Source organism: Cibotium barometz, chromosome 17 (genome assembly GCF_041138505.1).
Source record: "Cibotium barometz isolate CiBa-2024 chromosome 17, ASM4113850v1, whole genome shotgun sequence".
Lineage (NCBI taxonomy): Eukaryota > Viridiplantae > Streptophyta > Polypodiopsida > Cyatheales > Cibotiaceae > Cibotium > Cibotium barometz.
Window position 1 is genome coordinate 20,352,035 of NC_141062.1, and position 21,655 is coordinate 20,373,689.

Below are 21,655 nucleotides of genomic sequence, written 5' to 3' on the forward strand. Positions count from 1 at the left end.
TAAGAGACCTTAAAATATATTCTCATAACGTTAGAGTACTTGCTTGCATGCCTTGACCGAGAACTAATAAGAATTAGCACAATAGGCTAAAAGAAGGGTAAGCTTCTCCATAGCTTGCTCTTTTCATAGATCTCTTGAGTGCTAGGAATTGGGTGGATATTGGAGTCCAACCTCCCTTTGGACCACTGGACCTTTCTTACTCTCCTTTAGTATGGGATGCTTTCATGACCTAGCTGGACTCATCGCTAGTTCCTCGTGCTCAATACAAAAAGAACTATGCGAGTTTCACTTCCTATGCAAACCACAACTCTCCATTGGCATCCGTGTTGGGAAGTGAGGTTCCATTGCTAGTGGAGTTAAATAAGAAAGAGGTTAAGGGGGGTTACTAATCCACTCCAGTGGTTGCAAAATCGATGGAATAAGTAAAGAGTGTTAAAGAGAGAAATCTAGAGAGAGTGTGTGAAAGTTAGAGAGAGAGAGAGAGAGAGTTGGCTACTTTGAGAGAAATAGAGACAGTTAGAGAGTATAGGAGAGTTGGCTAGTTTGAGAGAAAAAGAGACAGTTAGAGAGTATAGGAGAGTTTGAGAGACTTAAAGAGAGAATGAGAGAGAGAGAGAGAGAGAGAGAGAGAGAGAGAGAGAGAGAGAGAGAGACTATTACAAGAAAAAAAAAGAAGGAAAAAAAAAAGAAAATCACAAGGGAAACTTTTCACGTTAATGATGAGAAGGAGTTTCAATTACGTGTAGATGGATTCGTCTCTTTAGAATTAAGAAAAGAGAGAGAGACTTGAGCAAGTGTCCAAAAACACACCCAATTCCTTGGAAACCATAGTGTTAAAAAAAATTCATCCCTGATTAAAATTCGCACAGGGTAGCCAGAATCTCACGCTTGTAATTAGCATAGCAAAATGTACTGTGTGTTTAGAGGCTTATTAGCTTTCTTGAAAATTAAAAAAAAACGTAGAGTCAATGAATTTTGAGAGAAGAGACATGATGATGATGTGGAAAAGGAGTCGTGAAGTCAATGAATTTTCTTTGAAAATTCTAAAAAACATAAGACTTTTGAGCGAAGAGGCATGATGATGTGGAAAAGGAGTCGACCTAATTATTAAAAATAGCAGCCCGCCAGTCACTTATTATCATCAAACACATCATCATCTATACCCTTCTCACACACATCATCATCTATAGCCTTCTCACACACATCATCATCACTAGCTCACACGGTTCACTTCATAGCATTCATTCTCCTGCCTTCTCTTTCCAGCCCATGCTGGATCCCGAGTATGAGATCATCAAAGTAACGTGCGACACATGGATCTTGGCGTTTGTGGCGCCCGCTTCCCTTCAAGCTAATAAAGCAAGGATTTTATCCAAAATGCATTTTTGTTGTTGACCCTTTTTTTAAAAAAATTATCCTCACTTAAAATTAAGATATCTAAGGATGTCACTTCCCCCTTTTTTGGATCTTTGTTGTTTTGCTAACAAACCCTGATCAAATGGCTAGATATCTGCTGAATTTCTTTCTTTAGTTCTACCATTGGCCATCGTGAGGATGTATGTAATGAGAGATGGATTGATCAAGATAGGTTGCTTGGATTTATACCTTTTATAGTTAGCCAGGAGGAGGCTACTTGGGTAGAGAGAGCTTCTACTAAGGAGAAGTGTTCTGTTGATCTGAAGAGCATGGGTAGGGAAAAGTCCACTTGCTAGGATGGGCTTTCTTTTGACATTTTTTTTCACTTCTATAGCGTTACATATTCAAACTTGTAAAGGGCGGTGTGGTGCCTAAGGAGTAACTAAAAGTACATGTAACATAGCACATTAGGGCAAGGAAGGGTATTTTTCTATTAGGTGGACTTACATTGCATATGGACGTAGGAGGGGATTAACAAAATAGTAGTTTAATGAAAATAATACATGTATACAAAGACCTACATAGGAAGGCTTTAAAAATAAAATATCACAACATGTATACATGTAAGAGTTTTATAAAAAATTATCTCAAAAAATGTAAAAATTAACAAATAAGGTAGTTGAAATAGATGTTGACTCAAACGTGATTATTTAGGTTTTATAGAGTGACCCACTTGGGGTGTGGTTGATCCTACCATTACAAGGGGCCTTGTCACATTGATCCTAAACAACCTGCTTGCTTTCTTCCTAAACATTGGAGACCTATTACTATGTTGCATGTACTGTATAAGGTGGTTGCTAAAGCTAGTTCTTCCAGGCTTATAGCTCTTCTACAAAAGTATGTCACTCCTCATCAACATGGTTTTTTTAAAGTAAGGTCTATATATGATGACATTTTAGTTGCGATGGTGGAAGGTCTATATATTTAAAAGTCAAAATTATTGCTTATTTAGGAAGATAATAGTTTTTGCCTATCATCTTGGGTAGGGGAAGTGATTCCTCAAGGCCATATTGTCACGCATCTGGGAGCTCCTTTGGGGGTACACATTTCTAAAGGTCGATTGGGTATTGGATAAGATTGACTGGGTGGCTTTGTTGTGGTTTTTGCGATGATGTGAAAAAGGAGTCGTGAGCCGACCTAATTATTGATGGTGATCGACCCGACCGCTTATTAAAAAGAAGGGCATCATCGGTAGCCTTCTCACACACATAATTTACTCGCCTCTCTACACATCATCATCATCTTCTGTAGCCTCTCAAAATATCACCATTTCAAGTTCCACTTCATAGCATTCATTCTCTATGGAGCCTAGCGAAACATACGACTGGGTCCCTGCCTGCTCTTTCCAGCCCATGCTGCATCCCGAGTACGAGATCATCAAAGCGGAGTGCGACCCCTGGATCCTGGCCACTGCGGCGCCCGCTTCCCCTGAAGCTGCCCAGTTCCTTCGTGACTGCTTGCTTCCTTTCTTCTGCAGCGTCAGCTATGCCCAATGCGCAGCGCAGCGGTTAGTTCCGATCACCAAGTTGGTGAGCTGGTTCTTCCTCACTGACACCGATGATGACAATCTCTCTATTCGTGGCTGTGCCACTGATCATGTCTGGCAACCACGCCGCAACCTCATCCTCGCATGCTTTGCTGGCCAAACCCTCGATCTTCACCTCTCAGCTGCTGCGGACAGCACCGTAGAAGCAGTCTCGGAAACCCGCAATATCCAAAAAGGGCTTGCTGCCCTGCATGACATCTGGAAGGACATCTCCAGAGACATGCCTCTCAAAATGCAGTCTCGCTTCCTGCAGGCCACCAGACGCTACGTTGATGCCAACATGATCCAAGCTCGATTCCGGAGCACTGGGCGCGTTCCAGGTGTCGACGAGTACGTCAAAGTGATACGCCGGCCCGCTTCGTTAGTTCTGTCATGCCTCATCCTGCTGGAATACGGCCTCCACATCGAGCTGGACGAGGAGACGCTAGAAAGCGAGCTGCTGCTGCAGCTGCACGACGCAGTGGTGGATCATGTAGCGCTGTACAATGATCTGTTCTCTTTTGAATCTGAGGTGAGCCATGGGGACTACTTCAACCTGCCATCTGTGATCTTCCGGGCACGCGAGGCCGCGCCAGGGTTCACTTTTGCGGACGCGGTGTGGGAGGCTGTGCGCATGGTGGAGGAGGTGGACAAGCTGAGTGCGCAGCTGATGGCCGAGGCCCAGAAGTCAAGCCTCGTAGAGAAGCCTGGAGTGGAAGCCTACCTGCGGGGGCTGGGACTATTAATGGCAGGCAACGTGGAATGGTCTTACCAGACAGCCCGCTACTCGCACACCTGCTCCCCACAAGGCGTCGTGCTTCCGCTGTGCTGCAGAGCAGGTGGCCTCTCCTCCATCTTAAGAAAAAGAATTTGTTTATTCAACTGAATGATTCTTCTCAGATCTATTTGGCTTTGCAGTAAGCTGCTCTGATTAATAATGAGACGTCCCCTTATCAATTTTAGCAATGGGTGGGCTAATGCAAGGCATGTTTTAACTAAAGCTGCACTCGCTAAAGCTAATAAAGCAAGGATTTTATCCAAAATGCATTTTTGTTGTTGACCCTAAAGTTTTCTTCTCCTCACTTAAAATTAAGATATATAAGGATGCTATTTCCTCTTTTTTGGATCTTTGTTGTTTTGCTCACAAACCTTGATTAAATGGCTAGGTATCTGCTGAATTTCTTTCTTTGGTTCTACCATTGGCCGTCGTCGTGAGAGGATGTATGTAATGAGAGATGGATTAATGAAGATAGGTTGCTTGGATTTGTTCCTTCTATAGTTAGCCAGGAGGAGGTTAGTTGGGTAGAGAGAGCTTCTACTAAGGAGAAGTGTTCTGTTGCTCTGAAGAGCATCCATGGGTAGGGAAAAATCCCCTTGCTAGGATGGGCTTTCTTTTGAGTTTTCTTTTTCACTTCTAGAGGGTTAGCTATTCAAATTTTTAAAGGGCGGTGTGGTGCCTAGGGGGTAATTCAAAGTACATGTAACATAGCACATGGTATTTTTTTATTAGGTTGACTTACATTGCATATTGGCATGTAGGAGGGGATTAAAAAAATAGTAGTTTAATGTAAATCATACATGTATACGTAGACCTACATAGGAAGGCGAAAAATAAAATATCACGGCATGTATACATGTAAGAGGTGTATAAAAAATGTAAAAATGAACAAATAAGGGTAGTGGAAATACATGTTGGCTCAAACGTGATTATGTAGGTTTTATAGAGTGACCCACTCGGGGTGTGGTGGATCCTACCATTACAAAGGGTAACTAACACAACACAGACTCAACTAGAGTCAATTCTTCACTTATAGCCTTGCCTTCAAAAGATCTCCATCCAGACAACATAGAATTGAACCAAAACCATAGAAGAACTCTTTAACTCCGCACAACTTGGTTCTTTGTGTATTTTCTGAAGACTATGCAACACGCAACAAACCTTGAGACTAGGAGTTGAGCACATAAATGAAAAAAACAACAACAGACCAAAAGAGCTCTCACACAAATGACCACCAAAGAAACCAACTATACATTCTCAACCTCCAACAAGATCAACAATAACTATATAATCTGTAGCCATAGCTTGCAGGCTTCAATTGGCAAATACAACTGGGAAATGCTTGCGAACAATCCTTAATCTGGTCCAAGTTCCAACAATGATGCACTGTGAGGTTTTGGGATACAATCTCCCACACAGAACCCTCAACCACTCCTGCAATCCCCTTGCTTTGGACACATCTAAGTCTTCTCAACAATCTCCCAGCACCTTCTACACAGAACAAGCCCACAGATAGCTAACCAGCTTCACAATAAACTTCACAACCAAACACTAGCTCTCTCAGCAATCTCTTCTTCAACACACAAAAGCTTCCACAATCCTCTCTACATTGCTCTCTCAATCCAAAAAAAAACTCGCTGATGCTCTATCTCCATGCATACCCCTTGGGGGGTTCATCTAAAAATATGTAAATGTAGTGCGTAAGTTCATCAGAAGGGCTATATTAATTCAAAAAAGTTATAGAATTATATTTATAGGAGGGGTTTTTTAAACCAATTTTGAAAGTTTATGAAGAAAAAAAAGTCATTTTATTGATAAAAGTATGTAAGTGTAAGGGGTTTTTTAAATACCCCATTAAATGCACGTGATACACAAAATTTCCTAGAGGTGAACCCCCCCAAGGCATACCCTCACCTGCTCTACCTAATTCTATCAGCTATTCACCATGCAACAGTCCTAACAGTAGCTTATTACAACTAGCTACAAATGCACAGCTATTCATGCAAGAATCCTTAACCATGCCCAATTTATTATTTTCTTCTCTTGGGATTGGGGTGATAATCTCCATTGAGCATGTCCCTTTGGCCACAAAAAATCCTATCAATGCAATTGCAAGAAACCTTCTCTTGATCCCACTTGCACTCCTATTTCCTCCTCTTCCTTACATCAGCATTTTTAGTAGTATTTTTGCAGCATCTTTGAAAGGAAAATGTCACGGTTATTAACATTGCTCAGCACCAAAAAAATGCTGCTAAAACGCTGTGAGCAGTGTTCCTAGCACGCGAGAAAACACTACTACATTATTGTCAAAAAAAAAACGATGTTCAGTAGCATGGCCTACAAAAAGTAATACCGCTTCTTTTGTCGCTGTGTTGTTTTTATCTTTTGAATGTCCTAAACTTGGTACTTTGAGTTTTTTGTAGGTTTATGTCTAATCTATCACTTCTACCTCTCCTACCCTATCCTCCTCAAGCTCAAGCAATGTGTGTCTTCTCTTTTTCTTCATCTCCTACAGAAACAAGCTTTCCATGAAAGCTTTCTTGTGCTTAATTCCCTTCTCTTTCCTCTCGTTTAAGTTTTCTTTTCTTCTTTTTACTTTCTAATTGAATCTTAGCTCTAACCCTAGATTCTACATAGAAACCCTAATAAAGAGCTCTCCATCAAAGCTCTTTATTAGGGTTTCTATGTAGAATCTAGAGTTAGGGTTAAGCTTCAATGAGAAGGGAAAAAAAGATTCAATAAGTTTTCTATTATGGACGGGAAGCCAGGTCCTCCACACTTCACCAAGAGCTTCCCACCATCACCTCTGGCATCTCCGACCACTCAGGAGATCAAGTAGCTCAAGGTCAAAGATCCCAAGGTGAGTCCTTGGTGCTCGCTATATAGCTCGTAAGGTAATCTTCGAAATAATTGTCCCACCAAGAAATATTTCTCATTTTTCTCAAAGGTAGGCCATGAGGACAAGGAGTGTTACTACCTCAAGGTAGGCCATGAGGACAAGGAGTGTTTCTACCTCAAGGGACTTCGTCTTATGCAACAACTACTTAAGCAGGGTGCCACCCCACTTAATCCCTTCACCAAAGACTACATGGTGACCCCAACCAGAAGTGCTTCAACTTCTTCCCAAGCCCCTAACCACAAACCAAACCCAACACCCTTCTTGAACCCTCAATCAACTGGAGGAGCTACCCCCCAATAACAAGCTTATATTAACCCTGTCACCACTGGTCCCTCCTACTTAACTGCCCCACACACCCTTCCCTCCCCCATGGTTACTTTTGTACAAACCCCTCCACCGCCCGACACCACATCATCTCAACAGGGAGCTCAAGTAGCCACGGTAACATACAGCAATAACCCTCATCCCGAAGAAGTAGCCCTAACATAAAACCCCATGCCTATGCAAATTTAATATCAAGCAGGCACTCTCCCAACCTATCAGTCATACCTCCCATCCGTGTTGGTCCCATAAACACCCCAAGTCTATCAAAACCACCCTTGGTGGTCTATGTGGTAGCTCCTCCAATACCTCTGGCCATTAACAACACGTATGGGGCTCAGCCTAACCAAAGGTTTGCCAATCACCGTCCTTCCAACAACCCCACCCGGCCTCTTATATGCTACCATTGTAGGGGGAGAAACCACATGCAAGCTTAATGCATTGTACTTGAGGGCTCAGCCCCATGCCTCCATTACCTAGAGAGCCAAGACCACATGCAAGCTTAATGCATTGTACTTGAAGGCTCAGCCCCATGCCTCCATTACCTAGAGAGCCAAGACCACTACACCCAGGATTGTCCTAGAACCCCACTGGTTAACATGGTGGAAGCTATGGTGCCACCTCCCATTGCTGGCACTCCAATTGTGGTAGTGGTGCCACCTCCCATTGGCACTCCAATAGTGGCGGCCGTCACCCGATCCCAAGGACCGCCAAAGTCAACAACTCCTCTCCCTGATGGTGGAGTACCTACCCATCCATTGTGGAACAAGCTTTAAGGAGGCAGTGGAGGAATTCATTCAAACACCATCCATGGAGAAGGAAGCGGTGCCTACCTTAGTCATTGCCCAAACCACCACATCTTCAAAGGTAGATGAGGAGTCTACCCAACCCAAGTTTAGTAATTTAAGTTGGGAGGAAAAGTTGGCAGGAGCAAATGTGGAAATCACCCTTCCTTAATTATGTGGTTTGAGCCAGAAAATAAGAGAGCAACTGATAGGCTTAGTCTAGCATTGGATGGAACCGATGGCAACTAGGGGGGAAGCCACATCTAGTAGTAGTGGGTGATAACCTAGGAGGCAGCAAGAAAGGATATAACTCACTATCCCAGGAGTGGCCGATCCACTGAAGCCCAAGGGTGACAAGCTCCCTGGGAGGGACTCAAATTAGTAGGGGGGAAGCCACATCTAGTAGTAGTGGGCGATAACCCAGGAGGCAGCAAGAAAGGATATAACTCACTATCCCAAGAGTGGCCGATCCACTGAAGCCCAAGGGTGACAAGCTCCCTGGGAGGGGCCATTGTGGATGGTGGTTCTAGTGTTAATATCATGCCTGAAGCTACTAGGAAAGTCTTGGGTCTCCGAATTACTGAGCGAGCTCCCTTTGCCATCCGAGTGATAGAACAAAGAGAAGTGATGCCCGTGGGACCAGTCAAGCAAGTTTCGATCAGTTTGTTTCGATCAGTTTTGAGGGATTAGTATGCGAAACGACTTTTGTGGTGTTAGACCTACCACCAACTCGAGGGGCCTATAGCTTGCTCATCGGAAGGCCTTGGTTGTGGGCAGCCCAGGTAATCCATGATTGGGGCCGAGACAACTTGCATATCCCTAACCCGGGGGGGACAATGACCTTGCCCTTGGAAAAAGGCCCCGATGAGAGTGCAAGGGGCACTGCCCTACATGACATGACTCTCATTTGGGAGGAAGGACCCAGTGTGGTGACAAGGAAGAGCGGGAGGAATGGAAAGAATTACTAGTGGAGGAGTCTTGGGATCCATTCGACTTAGAAGGAGAGGTGGCAGAACCTCTATGGAATTGGTTAAATTCCTATTGGTTCCAGTGCAATATGATGGACATAGTGGAGTTGGATCTAGACCCCATTCAAGAGGTGTCCCAAGAAGAAGAGCTCTTAGAAGAAGAAGCAGCAGCATGGGATTGGACAGAATCTTTGCTCACTCTAGCCTCCTTCTTTGCCTCAGTGTCTCAACACATAAATAGATAGAGGTCATAGGTCTAGGGGAACTATAGTTTTCCCGACAACCTTGAAAGAAGGTCTCTCACAAGAGGAGTCAGCAAAGGTGCCTGTAACCCCTCCCAGACTTACCCACAAGGAGAGGTGAGCAGAGTGCCTCAAGACTAGGCAAGAAGCCTTGCCAATAGAAGAGATACCCACAATGGGCTCGATAGAGGAACACATTGGTGATTTCCCTCTAGTCAGCACCCTAGCCCATGACCCCTTATCTCTTCATCAAGCAGCACTCGGCATTGCTCTTCTTCCACCCACCACTTACAATAAGGAGGTGAGAGAGCTGAACCTAGGCATATTAGAGATACCATGTCCCATCTTAGTGGCAGCTTGGGTCTCGGGAGGACCCTTCCACTCTTTAGAGAATCACCAAATTTTTCACAAATCACCAAGATGTGTTTGCATGGACCTACAAGGATCTGCCAGAGATAGATCCCAACCATTTGCACTCACATCATTTCACTAAAAGAAGGTAGTCCGCCAGTTAGCAAGGGCATCTACCGCATGGATCCCAACTATTTAGAAGTGGTGAAGAAAGAGCTAGACAAGATGGAAGAGGTAGGTATCATCGTTCCCATTGAGCACTCCGAATGGTTGTCACCTATAGTTGTGATTCCAAAAAAGAAGACCAACAAGATCACGATCTATGTAGACTTCAGACTCCTCAATTAGTGCGCTTTGGAAGATATGGCCAGCCATGGGTGGTGGTTCGAGCGGAACGCCTGCCTCAACTCACTCCAGTGTTCATGAAGTGCCACGTATCGGGTCTTCATCTCCCAAAAAAAAATCCCCCTCTTAGGTTTCTTTTTCCCTATTTCTTTTACAAGAGACCAAAAAAAAAAAATCTCTCTCTCACCCACCCCCCTCATTGACCAAGCTCTCACCTCTCACCCACCCTTTCCCTCTCTCTTCTCCCCTCAACTCTCCTCACCGACCAACCCAACCTCCCCTTCTCACACCGATCAAGTAAACAAAAAAATCCCCTTTTGTATTTTTTTTCTATAAAAAAAATCCCCCCTTTGTATTTGTGTTTCTTTCCAAAAAAAACCCTCCCTCAGTGGCACAAACATGTGGATCTTCACCTCTACGCTTGGCAGCCTGGTCCAGCCATTCTATAGTAGTCTTCTTGCTTTTAAGTAAGGGGTCTCTCATGTGTGCAACGACCACAAGATCTGGTGGTGTAAGCGGTTGTGGTTTTGGAAGAACACCATTGCATTTTGCAGCACTTGGAGGATCATCCGAATGTGTTAAAGAGATTTTGGCATGGTGTGCAACTAGGTTGCAGAGAAACTCTCAAGGGAACACCCCTTCTTGATCACTATGATGTACCATAACATAGCATGTGCAGCTCTTCTTAGTCCTTTGACTGCTGCAGAGCCCTTGGTATGGCCATCTCCGTGGAAGTTTATGAGAAGTCTTGACCCTGAAGCAAAAGTTATGTTGGAGGCTACCTTGGCACATGCTAATGATGCTTGGGAGAAGCGGACCTTTTCTATTAATGAGAAGCGGATCTTTTATGTACTGGCCATGGCTAGGTTTCATTTTGTATCTTTGTATGCCTGGACTTTGTGCCCGAAGTTTTACCCGGATGAAGTGGTCAGTGATTATTGTTAAGATTGGTTTTGTGCTTTGGTTGATATCAGAGTAACCTTCTTGCTCGATGCTTTGCCCGGGGGATGACAGTGGTAATATAGGCAACAATGGCTTGCTAGATCAAGTTGCCCAGGAGCTCTTAGAAATTGTTTACTGGATGAAGTGCCTAGGAGCCCTTAGCTCAATACTTTTTTCTACAGCTCGAAAAGGACCGGCCAAGAAAATTTACTGCGAAAAGCGATTTGGTGTCAGTCTAGCACACAGCAGACTGACACCAAATCGCTTTTCCCAGTGAATTTTCCTGGCCGGCCCTTTTCGGCCTTTTTCGGGCCTCCGGATGCCCGTTTTCAGCAGACTGACACCAAATCGCTTTTCCCAGTGAATTTTCCTAGCCGGCCCTTTTCGGCCTTTTTCAGGCCTCCAGATGCCCGTTTTCAGCGCTTCTGGTGTCGTTTTGGGGGTTTTGGTCCGCTCTCCAAACACGCCAGCGATGTCCGAATCACCAAATTTTTCATTGCAAATCCTGCACACCGAAGATGACAATATCAATTATAATAAATGAAAAAGATATCTTCATTCAATGCAAACTCGCCGTTCTCTATCTGAATATGAATTTTATTCTTTTTTCCTCCTATTTATTATTTCCTCCAACGTTACATTGGCCCTCCTTTGATTGGTCGAGGGCTATTTTTCTTAAACCCTAAAAGGCCCCAAAATGAGTTCCGATTTTTGCTAATGAGCCATATGAAAAAGCCTCATGCATGAGACATATGCATAAGCCTCATGCATGAGGCCTATACATTGGCCATATGCATAAGTCTCATGTATGTAGCTTATGCATAAGGTTTATGAATGCCTAAAGCTTATGAATGCATGCTGGTCGTCTCCAATGCCTAGGCATGCCGATAGATTCCAACGCATGTCGATAGCTACCTAGGCATGCCAGTAGCTTCCAATGTATATCGGTAGCTCCCAATGTATGTCAAGTGCTACCACTAGGAGGTTCCAATGTATGCCGAGTACTACCTAGGCATACCGGTAGCTTCCAGTGTTGGTTGCTACCCAGGCATAAGTCTCATGTATGTAGCTTATGCATAAGGTTTATGAATGCCCAAAGCTTATGAATGCATGCTGGTAGCCTCCAATGCCTAGGCATGCCGATAGATTCCAATGCATGTCGGTAGCTACCTAGGCATACCAGTACCTTCCACCGGTAGCTCCCACCAATGTATATCGGTAGCTTCCAATGTATATCGGTAGCTTCCAATGTATTTGAAGTGCTACCGGTATCACTAGAAGGTTCCAATGTCTGCCAAGTACTACCTAGGCATACCGGTAGCTTCCAGTGTTGGGTGCTATACCCAGGCATGCCAATAGCTCCCAATGCATGCTGGTAGCTCCCAATGCATGTCGGGTGATACTAGCATGTATGAAGAGCTTCCAATGCATGTCGGGTGCTACGTAGGCATGCCAATATCTCCCAATGCATGCTGGTAACTCCCAATGCTTGTCGGGAGCTACTAGCATACACTAGGAGCTTCCAATGCATGTCGGGTGCTACCTATGCATGCTGGTAGCTCCCAATGCATGTTGGGTGCTACCGGCATGCGCTAGGAGCTTCCAATGCATGCTGGGTGCTACCTAGGCATGCCTACAGCTTCCAATGCACCTGAACAAGTTAAAAAAAACCCCAACTTGAACAGGGTGACTTTTGCCCAGACAGGAAGCCTGTCTGGGCAAAAGTCACCTTGTTCAGGTTGGGGGTCTTTCTGCCTTTGTAAACCTTCCTCTTAACCATATGTATCAATATTTTTTATTTTAATATTATTTAGTTGTAAATTGCTTGGTGATAGCAAGGCTACTGTCAAAAAACCTCATCCAACCCTTGTCAATGTAGAAACTCACTTAGAATTTGTTGGGATCAATTTCTAAATGTAAAAGAATAAATATTTTTAATTTATGTCTAAGGGGATCAGTTTTTGAAGGGTTATAGCAAGGCCTAGAGCCTGGACCTCCTCCTCTGTGTAATTTTTCACCATGAAATGGGATTCAATTCATAAAATGGGGTTCAATTTTTCAAAGTATCTTTAAAGCACCTTGGATACATACAGATCTAATCATAGATTTTACATTTTACAATTTTACAATTCACAATTTTACATGGTGTCCATGTACTCATATCATAGATTTAGGCATGGAGTGAGCATGTGTGATTAGAGGTGTCTATGAAGGCAAAGTAGAGATATAGGCATGTGTTGAGCATGGATGATATATGGAGGATCATAAAGGCCACTTCATTGGTGATGTTCACTATACCATTGTACAGCTACTGATTCATATTATTGATGAATCCATGTAGAGTTTGGTGATTTAAATCTTTTAAAATTAAATTGTCAAAATGAGCCCTATTTGTATCATACATTGCAAGAATATAAAGTATTTTGAGAACTATCTATATCATACATTTGCAAGCATGTATCATTTGAAGGCCTAAAAAAGCAAAAAAAAAGCCCCAACCTGAATAGGGTGACTGTTTCCCAGACAGGAAGCCTGTTTGGGCAAAAGTCACCTTGTTCAGGTTGGGGCGTTTTTGCTTTTCTAGGCCTTCAAATGATACATGCTTGCAATGTATGATATAGATAGTTCTCAAAATGTGCTTCCAATGTCAGCATCAGGGACAGTGTAACATTTTACCATTTTACTTTGAACTCTAAATAACTAGGTGATATCAGGGCCAATGTGAAGGCACCACATTTTCCATTTTATCAGTAGCTCATCATGGGAAAAATGTTTTTATCTATGGTTCACATTAATCAAACTCTCTCCTTCCATGTGTAAGAACTCTCTCATCATGTAAAAGGGTATCTTTTATGATCTTACTACTACTTTGTAGGACACTATATATCTTTAATTTTAAGCACCTAGTTCATAGCAAGGCCTATATGAATGCTTATACATGACAATTCAAGGCTAGAAAATGCAAAAGGAGCCCCAACCTGAACAGGGTGACTTTTGCCCAGACAGCAAGCGTGTTTGGGCAAAAGTCGCCCTATTCAAGTCGGGGCTATTTTTGTATTTGGTGGCCTCCAATTGTCATGTACAAGCATTCACAAACATTCACATTCCCATATACACATAGGCCTTGCTATGAATTAGAGCTGGGTGTTATAAATCAGATAGAACTACACACTCATTGTGGTCAGAGAGGACAGGGGGGACATTATAGGAAGTTAGCCCAAATTAATCACTATTGATACCACATAATAAACATGCATGCAATCCAATGTTATTCGCAATGGCTCTCTCTCTCTCTCTCTCTCTCTCTCTCTCTCTCTCTCTCTCTCTCTCTCTCTCTCTCTCTCATATCATGGCTCGATATAGGATAGAATTACACACCCATTGTGGTTAGAGAGGACAGGGGACATCATGGGAAGTTGGTCCAAATTAATCACTACTGATACCACAAACTAGACATGCTTGCAATCTAGTGTTATCCATAATGGCTCTCTCTCTCTCTCTCATATCATGGAAACTTACATATGGCTCTCTCATATCATGGAAACTTACATTATTCAAACTTTATGTAGACATTATGTATAGAAAAACCCACTTGTATTAAAAAAAAGGAGTTACATTGATTGTCTTTAATAAAGTAGTAGTGTCGAACACAGTATCTATGATAATTTTCTAGGCTAACTCATAATGCTCTTGTGCCTCTTCTTGCTAAGTGGAAGGGTCCCCAACAATATGGCATTGACGACATAATCTGGGTCCTTCTGACCAATACTCTCTAAAAATACAGTGTGTGTGAGCACTTTAGAAGCATAACCCCCTTGGAAGGCAGCATACGCTGCAGTCTTGTTGATGAGCACTATCTTGTCAACGTTTCTTGGAATCGTTGACAAGCATAAGACCTTTCTAATTTCTTTAAGGGCTAACATGTAGAAGCTTGCCATGGGGGTGAATGCATTGTGCACCACAACAAGGTGTTGAGGTGCAATACGACCCATGTAATGGGCCAATGCAGCATCTCTTCCAAAACCCTCACGTGTGCCATCTTTATGTTGAGCCCAAGCATCTATAGAGACTATATGCTGCACACAAGAAAGACGATTAGTGGAATTCTAGTAGTATATATTATCAATTATATTTATTAGATTCATACATCATTTATCTTACGGTGTGTTTGAAATCAGAGGCAACCACCTCAGGCTTGCAAATGTCAATGGAGGACTTGTGTTCCTCCAACGACACTAATGTAGCATTCTTAGACTCTCTAGTCAATGGAAATTGTTCCTGAGCTTTTCTAAACTCCTCCTCAGTCACAAGGCTGCAATTGCTGATTTCAGGATCATCACCGACTCATGCACACCACCCTGCACTGGAACAAGACCTTGTTGCAAAGCCTTCGAGCCCTTGTTGTCGATGGGAAATTCATCATTCATCACAGTTAACAAGGAGAGGCACTTGGCTTGGTTGAGCTTGTAGAACTTTTCTAGGTCATGTAAAAAGAGGAATTCCTCCCCTTCAATCACCACAGAGCTAAGCTTACTAAGCTCAAGCTCTAGCATCTTATGTGTAACCTCCTTTCCCTTGCCCACTATGTGGTACATCTAGGGTACCCTCTATAGGATCCTTCCCCACCTCTTCTCCACCCTCTATTGTGGCTAAGGCACTTGCCTCTCCAGAGTATGGCACCAATTCCTTTGACAAGGATGCTTCACTAGATTGAGGTGCCTCAATTTGGAGGAGGAGATCTTTGGCCATAACGGCCTCAACAAGCTAGTTGAGGACCTCAAGTTTAGGATCCTCCTTGCCTTGTACCATGCCTCCAATGGGGACATCCTCCACCTCTACCTCTTAATCAGAGTCTTGCTCACCACAAAGGTATATGAAGGTGGCAACCCAAGAGATAAAATCAAGGCCAATCTTCCCCCTCTGAAGTGCAAGCATCTCCTCCTTGGTGATCTGCTTGTAGTGACCATCAAGGAGTACAATATCTTGAAATTTTTGCAACCTCATGAGGGCATTTGTGTCATTCTTGTTGATATATCATAGGAAATTGCATGGTACCCAATCATCATCCTCCTATGTGGCAGCATGAAAGTCCAGGGCCTCATGTACTCCTCCATGTAGTCAAGAGTACCTCTGTAGTCCTCTTCTGCCAAGAGGATGGTCATTCCAAAGTCAATCTTGCGGGAAAACATAAAGAAAAGTTCCTCTCTATCAGGCCATTGAGTCCTCTTCAAGAACTCGAGAAACCTCTCATATGCCATGTTTGGAAGCGAGTGACGAATGCTAGAAATGGAGTGATGAGTGCTGAAAGAGAGAGGAACTTCAAAACAAAGTGTTAGAAAATGAGAGAGGTCCTATATTTATAGATTGTAAAATTAAACATTGGGCATTTCAGACTATAACATAAGTGACCAAAAAATAACCCCAAATTTATATAAAGATATAAATTCAATCGACAAGACATAACACAAGTGGTCATTAACAAGGAACCATCATTTCATAATAGATTTAATACAAAACCATCTTAATTACAAATAAAAAGAAAGATAAATAGGCCCTAGATGACTTGCGACACTAAATCTGAAGTTGAGATTTGCATCCACCGTTACTCCTGTCTTTGCAAATCTTTAAGCTCTTCTCCAAACTTCTTCCAATCTAAAAAAGGAAACACAAGTGTAATAAATAAAACAACATATTCAAAAAACACAAAGCAATGCAAACTTACAAATATCAAAGCTCACCTTTCGTCGGCCAATCTTGATTCTTTCTTCTTGGACATCTTGAAATCCTAGAATGAGCAAATGCTCCCGAACATCTCCTAATCTCCATTCATTGCTTACATTCACCACCTTAATTGAACCATCATGGAAGAGTCACAGATAAATCTATGGGTGTATCCACACCCTCACTTGATTGCAAGGGAACCCACTCCCCATTCTTCTTCACCCATCGTCCATAGAAGAATCGAATGGATAAGCTCTGACGAGTCTTCAAGTATCAAAAGGTCACACTTGAAGGCACCACTTTACATGATTAGATGTCACCTTTGTGTAACCCCTCCACAATATTCCGCCAATACCCAAGACATTGTCAATTTGTTCAATTTGCGATTTCTTGCAAATGAACATTGTTGGGGTGGGTTGTGGAGAAAGCTTAGAGAACATAAATACAAATAGATGGATTGGGGCAAACCATCCAAGCCCCACAGACTTAGAGGCCTTAGAGAATTTTAAGGAGGAGTGTATGTGAGGATACATCTTGTTCATCTTGTTTTTGAAAGCATTAACACTCCACCTATCCGAAACTGGCCACTCTAAACTATGTAAAGAGTCCACATGGATCTCCTCAAGGCTACCATATTCTGTAGGCCAAGAAGGGACTTTGTAGAGTAAGAGTGTGTGTAAAAGAATATATTTTTGTTGAAGAGGGCTCTATGATTCTCACCTGGAAACATTAGCTCACCTATTGTACTATGAAAAGCACTACACACCAATGAGGCTTCTCAAAGGTTGTTCTTCAATATAGCTTGATGGGAAAATGTTTGCAACCCACATACCAGAATTAGTAAAATAAAACAAGCCACTTCCAAATAAAATTACAACCACATACTTATAGTTGCAAGGGAGTCTATTCCTCTCCATGGAAGGAGGAAGATACATATCTATAGCCATGTAGACATGTTGTATTATTACCTTGATTTCTCCATTCTTATCCTTCTTGAAATGAAGAATCCTTCCCTTCCAATGGTGTTCCAAAACATATCTATAGACATGTAGACATGTTGTATTATTACCTTGATTTCTCCATTCTTATCCTTCTTGAAATGAAGAATTCTTCCCTTCCAATGGTGTTCCAAAACACCATGGTTAAGAACTTGATGTGGACGTGTGGCACTTGGTTGCATATAAACCCAATATTTCACCCTAAATGGATGCCCGATCCACTCACCTTCATCATTTGTAGTGTTGTAGAGAAGGTACTCAAAGATGGAATCACTTGGTCTCTTACTAGAGGTAGGCATAATGAGATGTATTGGTTGACCTATTGGAAATCAAGATGGTGACATTTATGACCAGTTATTCCTTCCGCAGGTGGAGGAAGTCACCCTGTCCACACAAGAGGGGGGTATACAACAATTATGACCAGTTATTCCTTCCGCAGGTGGAGGAAGTCACCCTGTCCACACAAGAGGGGGGTATACAACAATTATCACAGATGAAAGCTGGAAGATTTCGACATACAGCCAGACTAGAGAAAGGAGTTCCTCACAATCCTAGAATACAGTGAATATATGTGTGTGTCACCAACTCAATGAGTTGATCCCTTGTACATGCCACTAAAGAGAAGATGGACCCCGTTGGAGTTTCAAGAGGCCAAGCAGCAGGATTCACATGTTGTTATAACTTTCCCATCTTCATGCTAGCCACATTTACAGACATAAGAGAACAAAGGAAGAAAATGCTAAATTGGATACAAGCATGGCACCGTATCTCGGACCTGGCAATAGTTGCCAGCATTCGATTCTTAAAATTTCTCGTGGTCTTGATCGATCAACCCAAGGAACGGTATGATGGGTATGATGCCAACAAGCAGCTGTAATTTGGCATGAATCAAGGATCCTCTAAAAGAGGCATGATGTTGTATTATCATCGCCTAAGTTGTCTTCCTACCTATATGCATGTCACATTCGAGGACATGGTCGACACCGGGTTTTGGAGATCACACTCGGCAATCCGAAGAACCCTAAAAAGCTTCAATCATGTCATAACTTCTACTATCACACGAGTTTGACAACCAGGTCTTTCGACCTCGGTAACAAGTTCTAAGGACAGAACCTACATCAGGTAGGGGGAATTAATCCACTCGAGTGGTTGCAAAATCGATGGAATAAGTAAAGAGTGTTAAAGAGAGAAATCTAGAGAGAGTGTGTGAAAGTTAGAGAGAGAGAGAGAGAGAGAGAGAGAGAGAGAGAGAGAGAGAGAGAGAGTTGGCTAGTTTGAGAGAAATAGAGACAGTTAGAGAGTATAGGAGAGTTTGAGAGACTTAAAGAGAGAATGAGAGAGAGAGAGAGAGAGAGAGAGAGAGAGATACTATTACAAGAAAAAAAAGAAGAAGAAGAAAAGAAAATCACAAGGGAAACTTTTCACGTTAATGATGACAAGGAGTTTCAATTACGTGTAGATGGATTCGTCTCTTTAGAATTAAGAAAAGAGAGAGAGACTTGAGCAAGTGTCCAAAAACACACCCAATTCCTTGGAAACCACAGTGTTAAAAATAATTCATCCCTGATTAAAATTCGCACGGGGTGGCCAGAATCTCATGCTTGTAATTAGCATAGCAAAATGTACTGTGTGTTTAGAGGCTTATTAGCTTCCTTGAAAATAAAAAAAAAACGTAGAGTCAATGAATTTTGAGAGAAGAGACATGATGATGATGTGGAAAAGGAGTCGTGAGCGACGGGAAGTTAATGAATTTTCTTTGAAAATTCTAAAAAACATAAGACTTTTGAGCGAAGAGGCATGATGATGTGGAAAAGGAGTCAACCTAATTATTAAAAACAGCAGCCCGCCGATCGCTTATTATCATCAAACACATCATCATCTATACCCTTCTCACACACATCATCATCTATAGCCTTCTCACACACATCATCATCACTAGCTCACACGGTTCACTTCATAGCATTCATTCTCCTGCCTTCTCTTTCCAGCCCATGCTGGATCCCGAGTATGAGATCATCAAAGCAACGTGCGACGCATGGATCTTGGCGTTTGTGGCACCCGCTTCCCTTCAAGCTAATAAAGCAAGGATTTTATCCAAAATGCATTTTTGTTGTTGACCCTTTTTTTTAAAAAATTATCCTCACTTAAAATTAAGATATCTAAGGATGTCACTTCCCCCTTTTTTGGATCTTTGTTGTTTTGCTAACAAACCCTGATCAAATGGCTAGATATCTGCTGAATTTCTTTCTTTGCTTCTACCATTGGCCGTCGTGAGGATGTATGTAATGAGAGATGGATTGATCAAGATAGGTTGCTTGGATTTATACCTTTTATAGTTAGCCAGGAGGAGGCTACTGGGGTAGAGAGAGCTTCTACTAAGGAGAAGTGTTCTGTTGATCTGAAGAGCATGGGTAGGGAAAAGTCCCCTTGCTAGGATGGGCTTTCTTTTGACATTTTTTTTTCACTTCTATAGGGTTACATATTCAAACTTGTAAAGGGCGGTGTGGTGCCTAAGGAGTAATTAAAAGTACATGTAACATAGCACATTAGGGCAAAGAAGGGTATTTTTCTATTAGGTGGACTTACATTGCATATGCATGTAGGAGGGGATTAACAAAATAGTAGTTTAATGCAAATAATACATGTATACAAAGACCTACATAGGAAGGCCAAAAATAAAATATCACAACATGTATACATGTAAGAGTTTTATAAAAAATTATCTCAAAAAATGTAAAAATTAACAAATAAGGGTAGTTGAAATAGATGTTGACTCAAACGTGATTATTTAGGTTTTATAGAGTGACCCACTTGGTGTGGTTGATCCTACCATTACAAGGGGCCTTGTCACATTGATCCTAAACAACCTGCTTGCTTTCTTCCTAAACATTGGAGACCTATTTCTATGTTTCATGTACTGTATAAGGTGGTTGCTAAAGCTAGTTCTTCCAGGCTTATAGCTCTTCTACAAAAGTATGTCACTCCTCATCAACATGGTTTTTTTAAAGTAAGGTCTATATGATGACATTTTAGTTGCGATGGTGGAAGGTCTATATATTTAAAAGTCAAAATTATTGCTTATTTAGGAAGATAATAGTTTTTGCCTATCATCTTGGGTAGGAGAAGTGATTCCTCAAGGCCATATTGTCACGCATCTGGGAGCTCCTTTGGGGGTACACATTTCTAAAGGTCGATTCGGTATTGGATAAGATGAACTGGGTGGCTTTGTTGTGGTTTTTGTCCCTAAAAAGATGGGATTTTGGGAAATTTTTAATGCTCCTAAGCATTCCATTGGGTATTGGATAAGATTAACTGGGTGGCTTTGTTATGGTTTTTGCCCCTAAAAAGATGGGATTTTGGGAAATTTTTAATGCTCCTAAGCATTCCATTGCTATGCATGCTAAATTTTTTTGGCTCTAACCAAGCAAGAATAGTGTTGGTCTTGGATTTTGAATTTGGATTTGTTCATACTGGGGGTCAATTAGAAGAAGCACTCAAAATGGCATCATAAATTGGTATCTGATGCCTAGTTAAAGTTATTTGGGGCACAGTTCTCAATGGCCTTTGTTAATAATTGCAAGCAAACTACTGTGACTTTATCCTAGGAGGGTGCTTCAAGGTACAATGGGCATATCTCTTTCATTCTTTGTATCGCATCTATCTTGGCTGGACAAGGTCTACGCCCATTAGTACTACAAAGATGCCCCACGATTAGTACTTCACCAACCCCAAACACTGATTTCAATCCAGACAAAGTAAGATTCACCTCTTCAAGCTTGGATAGAATTTTATCACAATATTTTATATGATTTGCCACAAACTTGCGGCACCCTTTTGAATCCAAATCCCCATCTTTATCTTTTTCATCATAGCCTTTTATGGGCACATCATCCAGAAAAGGCATAGTTATTTGTGGTATGAGGTCTCGTAAGACTTTATTCATTCCATTCATCATATGCGCCACTGAGTTGGTGGCTCCCCGTGGTGGTAAGGTGCACATCCTTACCAAACCCAAAGGAGTTTTCATTGTGGTCATGTCCCTGCTTTGTATATCGAGCTGGAACTGATCATATCCCGAATACAGATCACCCATAGAGTATATAGCTTTCCCTGCAAATGCTTCTGCAAACTCGTCCACAATCGGACCTGCTCCCACATTCCTGATTGTGACCTTGTTTACAGGTTGCATGTCTTGAATGAAGCGCAATGCTCCATTTTTCTTTGGCACGGTAAACCATCTGTTGGAGTATGGAGCGCATGATGGCTCCAAAATTCCCATCCTGATCTTTTCTTTTAGTAATTCCATCAGCTTTGGCAAGAGAGCTTTTGGTACTGGAATCGACCGCCGTAGGTTCTAGGGCACA

General features: G+C 42.2%; 1 protein-coding gene across 1 annotated transcript; it reads left to right on the top strand.

Annotated features, from left to right (window-relative positions):
• Positions 1-2,717: 2,717 nt before the first annotated feature.
• On the top strand, positions 2,718-3,827 carry LOC147629756 (microbial Terpene synthase-like protein 13). Its single transcript, XM_086810970.1, has one exon. The coding sequence runs from the start codon at positions 2,718-2,720 to the stop codon at positions 3,825-3,827; it is 1,110 nt and encodes a 369-aa protein (XP_086667096.1).
• Positions 3,828-21,655: the final 17,828 nt, after the last annotated feature.

Coding starts and splice junctions, on each gene's coding strand:
- LOC147629756 (XM_086810970.1), top strand. CDS start 2,718: ATGGAGCCTAGCGAAACATACGACTGGGTCCCTGCCTGCTCTTTCCAG.